Source organism: Dipodomys ordii, unplaced genomic scaffold, assembly GCF_000151885.1.
Source record: "Dipodomys ordii isolate 6190 unplaced genomic scaffold, Dord_2.0 Scaffold5, whole genome shotgun sequence".
In the NCBI taxonomy this organism is placed as follows: Eukaryota; Metazoa; Chordata; class Mammalia; order Rodentia; family Heteromyidae; genus Dipodomys; species Dipodomys ordii.
In genome coordinates this window covers 24,170,352-24,178,531 of record NW_012267221.1, presented here as the reverse complement: position 1 = coordinate 24,178,531, position 8,180 = coordinate 24,170,352, and the positions used below count along the sequence as shown (strand labels likewise).

At 38.3% G+C, this 8,180-nt stretch overlaps 1 protein-coding gene across 2 annotated transcripts in view; it reads left to right on the top strand.

Annotated features, from left to right (window-relative positions):
- Nucleotides 1-8,180, top strand: part of Gpr155 (G protein-coupled receptor 155) — a 43,698-nt gene that overhangs the window by 31,026 nt on the left and 4,492 nt on the right. For both annotated transcript variants that reach the window (XM_013030147.1, XM_013030155.1), the window contains exons 12-15: nt 1,026-1,162; nt 3,450-3,545; nt 6,504-6,568; nt 6,864-7,001. In XM_013030147.1, coding sequence (XP_012885601.1) covers nt 1,026-1,162; nt 3,450-3,545; nt 6,504-6,568; nt 6,864-7,001 — 436 coding nt within the window. The remainder of the gene's footprint in view (nt 1-1,025; nt 1,163-3,449; nt 3,546-6,503; nt 6,569-6,863; nt 7,002-8,180) is intronic.

Below are 8,180 nucleotides of genomic sequence, written 5' to 3'. Positions count from 1 at the left end.
TTCCTTCCTTCCTTCCTTCCTTCCTTCCTTCCTTCCTTCCTTCCTTCCTTCCCTTTTTGGTCATCATGGGGCTTGAACTCAGGGCCTAGGCATTGTCCCTGAGCTTTATAGCTCCACTTCTAGTTTTCAGGTGGTTAGCTGGAAATAAGAGTCTCGGGACTTTCCTGCCTAGGCTAGCTTTGAACCTCAATCATCGGATCTCAGCTTCCTAAGTAGCTAAGATTACAGGGGTGAGCCATCAATGTCCAGCTCAGAGGCCCATTTTTGATAGTGTATATGTCCTGTTATAAAGAGCAGTCCAGGAAATACAAACTTTTATTTTTAGTTTGAGGGTAAGAGCTATAAAATTATGTTTTATAACTGACTTGTTTAAGACTGGACATTAGTGTATTATGTAAAAATATTTTTCTTTACTTTTACTGACATATACAGTGTAGTAATGAGGTTGAAGTTTCTTATGAAAGTTCCCTTACTTCTGTTTCAGGATAGATAAGGATGATTTGGGATTGGTTTTATATGTGAACAAAATGCAGTATATAGTATTTATTTGGCAGCTTAAGGGCCCTTTCTAAAGCAAATTTTAAATTCTCATAAAAGATAATAGTAATAGTACATTTGATTACTGTCAGCCAAAATAGAGTATAATAGGGCACTTGTGGCTCAAATGTAGATTGATCATAGGTGACATATGAGTTACTAATTTAACTTTTTAAATTTTATTTTATTATACATTTAGTTAAAATATTAATATACAATGAAATTATATAACATAAATTATGCAGATATAAAATTGCTAAATTGTACAAAAGGAACTATTACTTGTGGGGTTTTATTCAGGAAAAACATTCTATGACTAAAACTCTCCTAAAACAACATGAGAAAGCTCTTCTCCAAATACATCAAAAATTATATACTGATATTTAGCTAAATATGCTTTCTTGTTGTTTCTCTTAGGAAGTCATTATAAATTTAAAATGCATTCAAATAAACCACTCTGATTACAAATTGTGCATTCTGTTTCACAGATGATCACTGTGTGAGCCGCTGTAACTCCCAGAGCTGCATATTAGCCCAAGAGGAAGAACAGTATCTGCAGAGTGGGGACCAGCAACTGACAAGACATGTCTTGCTGTGTCTACTTCTCATTATTGGCTTGTTTGCTGTAAATGTTTCATCTGTTTTTGTTTGAGGGCTATTTATTAAAGTTACTTTATGGAAGTGTGGTAGATAGGCCATCTGAGTTCTAATTTGAGCCATAGGGCATTCACATCGCTCTGCTGTCTAAATGCTCCATTCAACTGTTCTGTTTTCACTCACTCATTTCTCATTCTATGCTTTGAAGGTGGGATTTGGCAAAAACATGTTTCTCCACATTATGTGCAAAGTCACTCCTAATGTACTTGACTGACCAAAAGTAGAGGACAGGTGGTTACAGTATCTCTCACAGAAAGAAACTAAGCCAGGCTCCTGTGTAGCTTGGAATGACAGGCATGCACCACTGCACCCAGCTGTGTGTTGAGAAGGGATCTCTTGGACTTTTCTGCCTCTTCCAAACCTTAGTTTCGTAAGACAGGGGCTTACTAGGTAGCTCAGATGGGTCTTAAACTCGCTATGTAGCCCAGGTTAGCCTCAAATTCTAGATCCTCCTTTCCTAGCCGCTTCAATGCTAGGGTTGAAGTGCTTACCACCACTAGATCTGACACTCTAAGCTCTGCTTCTATTTTTTTTAATTTTTTATTGTTATTATAAAAGTGATATACAGAGTCTAATATTTTGGGGGGGGTTCCAGTCATGGGGCCTGAACTCTGGGCCTGGGCGCTGTCCCTCAGCTCTTCAGCTCAAGGCTAGCGCTCTACCACTTGAGCCACAGCACCACTTCTGGCTTTTTTCTTTTTGCTTATGTGGTGCTGAGGAATGGAACCCAGGGCCTCAGGCATGCAAGGCAAGCACTCTACCACTGAGCATGCAGATTTATATACTTTTTTTCATTATTTCATGTTGCTGCATAGTGTCTATAACCATTGCTTTAAATGGCTTTCCAGTAAGTCATAGGAAAATTATAATTTATTCAACTACTAATTTATTCCTAGATTTTTTTCAAATTTTTTTTTGCAGTACTAGAGTTTGAACTCAGTACCTTGCATTTGTGAGTCAGGTGTTCTAACACTTAAACCATGCCCCAGCCCTTTATTTATTTATTTATTTACTTTTCAGTCATGGGGCTTGAACTTAGGGCCTGAATGCTGACCCTTTCGCTCAAGGATAGCACTTTACTACTATGATCCACAACACCACTTCCAGTTTTCTAGTGGTTAGTTGGAGATATGAGTCTTACAGACTTTTCTGCCCAGGCTGGCTTTGAACTGTGATCCTCAGATGTCAGCCTCCTGAATAGCTATAATTTACAGGCAAGAGCTACTGGCACGTGGCTTCCCTTATTTTTTAATATTGGTTTGTGCTCAGGCTGGCCTGGACTGTGATGCTCCCTTTTATGCTTCCTGAATAGCTGGCATGACAGGCAGGTGCTACCATGAGCAGCTTTTATTAGTTGAGACAGGGTCTTTTGAACTTTTCGTTGGGACTAGCCTTGAACTACTTCCCAAGTAGCTAAGATTACAGGCATGCATCACCAGCACCCACAGGCTTTCAAAATACCCTAATAATTAGCTTCATGCAGTATATTTACTAATAGATTCCCAATGTTGAGAAATCTGGATCAAAGAATAGAAACATCTATGACTTGGAATACATTCTACTAAATTGGTTTTCAGAAATGTAGTCTAGATATATAAATTGCCCTGACTAGTATCAGATATTATTAAATATTTAATTTGATAATTTATAAGTGAATTATAGCACTTTATTTTGGAATGCATGCATTTCTTTATTAAAGGGTTTTAAAATAAATTGTATATCCTCTTTTGTTAATTTTCAGTTACTTCAATATATTTTTAAAGATGGTGCAAGAGTAACTAGCTCTAAAGAGGTGGGAGATGGACCACATAACTTATAAAGTCTTTTCACACTTGGCATATATAGTATGATATCAGCTAGCAGCACTTTAACTGCTGCTTAAGAACAAAAATCAAAAAATGAGGCATGCTGCAAAGAACTACTGCTTAGTGATATAATTGTTTTCATTGTATGGGAGTAATTTTAAAATCTGTCCTGTCTTAGGCTAGTCGGCTGTCCTGGTGTATTATGTAAGCTTCTGTATAATGTCTTCTTGCTTCAAATCTGATCAGAATAGATGCTGTTTGAATGACATCTGTCAGGAGGAGAGGTTGAAACCTCTTGTTTGAAAGACAAAGCCTTTATATTCTGTCTGTGTTTTTCCCCTTTCATCTTCCCCCCTAATTATTAAGTAGATAAGTTATTGTACTGTGCTCTGGATGGAGAGAAATGATTAGCATGCTTCAGTGAAGTACTCTCTTCTCCTTTCATTACAGAATCTTTCCAGTTGTTTGTGGTGGTTATTCAACCAAGAGCCTGGAAAACTATATGTTGAGTTGCAGTTTTTTTGTGCCGTGTTTAACTTTGGCCAGGTATTTATTTACTGAGAACTTTGAGGGGGTTTTGTTTTCCTGGGTGAAATGATGGGCTAAATTGAAAGGGTTTAGTGTGTTTGCCAGCTGCTGATATATATATATATATATATATATATATATATATATATATATGACAGCTGACAGCTGCTGCTTCTTTCATAGTAGAGATGAATTATTATATTGGTTAAAGTCATCAGAGTGTACACTGAGGATTCCAGCTAGAAGTGCCAAATAGTCTTTGCTTTGGTTTTGAGAAAAAGATGCAAAAACAAGATGTCCTAATTTCTTTTTTTAATTTTTCATGATCTTAGTAACTGTCCCTAGGAATACCTTCTCTAAGTCTTTAGACACTTGAATTGATAAATACCATTTGGCTTCTATTTTGATGTTTCTTGCAAAATAAGTATATACTGTGACATGTAAATAAATTTTGACCAAGGATAATAGAGTTTATGGTGGGCCAATCATTGTTAAGCACTCTACAACCATTATCTCAGTTAAACACTAGAGCAATGCTTCCAAGTAGATATCATCATCTCCAGTTTGTTTGTTTTTGTGCCAGTACTGGAGCTTAAACTCAGGTCCTCTTGCTCCTACTTGGTTTTTCCATTTAAGGCTGTCAGTTTACCACTTGAGCTCTACCACTGTGCCTTTTGCTGGTTAAATGGAGATAAGAATCTTAGTTTTGGGCCGGGAAGTTGGTTGAGTGGTAGAGTGCTTGCCTTGCATGCATGAGGCCCTCGGTTTGATTCTTCAGCAATACATAAGCAGAAAAAAGCCAGAAGTGGTGCTGTGGCTCAAGTGGTAAGGTGCTAGCCTTGAGCTGAAGAGCTGAGGGACAGTGCCCAGGCCTACAGTTCAGCCCCCATAACTGACAAAAAAAAAAAGAATCTCAGTTTTCTGCCTGGGCTGGCTTCAAATCTCACTCCTCAGAGCTCAGCCTCCTGAGTAGCTAGGATTCTAAGCATGAGCCTCTAGCACCCAGCCAGCCCAGTTTAAAATGGATGTTTAATGCACAGAATGTTCAAGACTCTCAGATTGATTCCCAGCACAGAAAAAGAAGTAGTCAAGGGAAAATGATAACTTTCCTATTGAAAATTGTATATGCAAATTTCCAATTTTAATCTTCTCATTAATGCCTTCTTTTTTTCTGTGGTACTGGGGATGGAACCCAAGACCTTGCACATGCTTGGCAACATCCCCAGCTAAAGTTTTTACTTTTTGATTTAAAAATATTTGTCCATAAGTTGATGAATATCAAGTGAGGATCATGTTAAACTGTAAGATACTAGGTTGAAAAACTAGTTTCCCTTAGCATTTTGTATTAAGATAGCCCACTGACAGCTGACCTATCCTAAGACAGGGATTGAGAAAGCATCACTCCATAGAGGATTGTCATGAGCAGAACTAATGCCAGGAAGACTGCACTTAAAATGCTGCCCACATAGCTTATATCTCAAGTGGTTCAAAGGAGTGAAAGAAACCCACACCTCACTCCCATCTCGTTTTTCTTTGGGGGAGTTTATGTAGTAGTAAGATATTCTCTTACTGTTTGTAATTAAGGGGTGAATAAATTAGGCCCTTCACGTATATTTTGCATGTAAAATAGGCAATACTGCATTTTCCAGCCTACCAGCTACTAATCTGCACTCTTGTATGCCTGACAAATGTCAGCTAAAAGCCACTCTCTCCCCAAGCATCCCCATATCCTCCTGATCTGTGACTAGTACCATATGTTCAAATCCTTCACACCTGTTCTCTGGCCATGAGCCAGAATCACTTACATAAATTCTCTCCATTTTCTAAGTTAATCATAATTGCTATCCCTGTGACAAAATACCCAAGTAAATCAAGTTAACAGGAGAAATTATTAATTTTGGCTCACAGTTTTAGAGGTTTCAGTACATGATTAGTTTCCCTCATTACTTTAGACCTTTGACAAGGCTAACATTATGGTAGAGAACTCAGAGTTGAGCAGTTACTCACCCCATGGCAACTGGAGGGAAGGAAAGAGAGAGATGGAGAGGCAGAGGGATGAGTAGGGGGAGAGACAAACACTTAATGATAATGCCTCATTCTGTGACTTACTTCTTCCCACCTCATCCCCCTCCCAATACCTATGAGCTCAACAATGTGTTAGTCCATTTATGAAGTTAGAGCCTCTTGAACCAGTTACCTCTCAAAGCTCCACCTTTAACATTGTTATCAGGGATCACACCATCAATACCTGAGTTTGGGGGAGCACTTCACATCCAACCCATAACAGTTAATCTATTATAATCAGATAAATTATATGAATTATATAATTTCCAAAGTTTCAACTCAAAATAAATAAGCAGAGTGAGAAACATTTTCAAAAAGGAGAAATATACATATAGCCCTTAACTGTTTTCATTTTTCTTCAGCAAGCTGGCATGTAAATGTGGTTGGTCAGTGCCTGTTTGTATCACCTATCATAATTAGTATGACTTCTGGCCATCGGTAGCTCATGCCTGTAATCCTAGCTACTCAAGAGGCTGAGATCTGAGGATTGCAGTTCAAAGCCAGCCCAGAAAGGAATGTCTGTGAGACTCTCTATTTCCAATTAACCACCAGAAAACTAGAAGTGGAGCTGTGGCTCAAAGTGGTACAGCATTAGCCTTGAATGAAAGAGCCATGGACAATGCCCAGGCCCTGAGTTTAAAACTCATGACTGACATCATCTTCACCATCATCATCATCATCATCATCATCATCATCATCATCATAATTAATAGGACTGAATGAGGCAGCTAGGTATCATGCATGCCTCCAGGCACTGAATTTTAAGGGCCTGCCTTGTCTGTTTCATTTTAAATGTTGTTGTTATTACTATCAACTGCTTCCTCAAGCACTGCATTTGGTGGCTTCCGTAGTTTTTCTGACTTGAAATTTTATTGTTTAATCCAGAAAAAAAAACTTTGTTTTCTTCCCTAGGGATTTATTTCCTTTGGAATCTTTGGATTGGACAAACATTTAATCATCCTACCTTTCAAAAGAAGGTAAATTTAGTTTTGAAATAAATTTATATCCTTCTAAAGGTGAAAATCTATTCTATTAAGATACGATATTTTCATATCTTTTTTCATAACTGTTAGGAGTTATAAAATGATCAAGTCACCACCTAGCCTGTTTTAAATAGGAAAGTGAATTTATAACAAGTATGCCTCTGTTTCAGAAACTGATGGTGTCTGGGTATTCCAGCAAGCTTTGAAGCAGTCATTTTAAGGGGGCAGAAAGGATTCTCTCAGTACTTTCCTTAAAAATAGGCTACTTAAAAATTGTTTTTTTTTTCAGGCTTGAATTTCTATGGAATAATAAAGAAACAGCAGAAAGCAGAGATTCTCCTGTTTCTGAGGAAATAAAAATGACTTGTCAACAATTTATCCATTATCATCGTGACCTCTGTATTCGAAACATTGTCAAGAAAAGAAGGTAAGCCAATTACCAGTATAGATTCCAGATAATTATATTTACATGATTAATTTTGGATTTTAACAGGCTAACAGTTCTGGGGCCATTTGTAGTTTAAGAAATGGCATATAAAAAGCCATATCACTTTGATTTGAATGTCTTTTTAAATCTATCTATCTATCTATCTATCTATCTATCTATCTATCTATCTATCTATCTATCTATCTATCTATCTATTTTTGCCATTTCAGAAACTTAAACTTAGGGCCTGGGTGCTATCTCTGAGCTTCTTTGCTCAAGGCTAGTGTTCTACAACTTGAGGAACAGTTCAACTTCTGACTTTCATTTTGTTAGTTTATTGGAGATAAGAGTCTCAGGGACTTTCCTGCCCAGGCCAGCTTTGAAATGTGATCCTCTGATCTCAGCCTCCCAAATAGCCTCCAGCACCTACCATGATTTTAATGTCCTTTAAAAGTCATATAGTCTGGAGTCTGTGGCTCACGCCTATAATCCTAACTACTCTGGAGGCTGAGATCTGAGGATCTCAGTTCAAACTCAGCTCAGGCAGGAACGTCTATGAGATTCTTTTTTTTTTGGGGGGGGGTCCGGTTGTAGGGCCTGAACTCTGGGCCTGGGCTCTGTCCCTTAGCTCTTCAGCTCAAGGCTAGCGCTCTACCACTTGAGCCACAGCGCCATTTCCGGCTTTTTTCTTTTTTTGCTTATGTGGTGCTGAGGAATCAAACCCAGGGCCTCAGGATTGCAAGGCAAGCGCTCTACCACTAAGCCACCTTCCCAGCCCTGTCTATGAGATTCTTATCTCCAATTAACCACCTGAAAACTGGAAGTGGAGCTGTGGCTCGAGTGATAGTGCTAACCTTGAGCTGAAGAGCACAGGGACAGTGTCCCAGCCAAGACCCATGACCAACAAAAAACAACAAAAGAGTCATACAATTTCTGTTTCTATATAAATTGTAAATCTTTAAAGGGAACTCTAGAAATGGCAGAATGCCAACATTTACTTCATGTTGTCTATTCACTTTCTAGCCTCTCATATATTAGACTGCAAGTTGATTTTATATTCCAATAATGCCATGCTATTTCATATTATTAGTGCTACTCTCAAGAAAACAAAATGGAGCCGGGCCGCTGGTGGCTCACACCTGTAATCCTAGCTACTCAGGAGGCTGAGATCTGAGGATC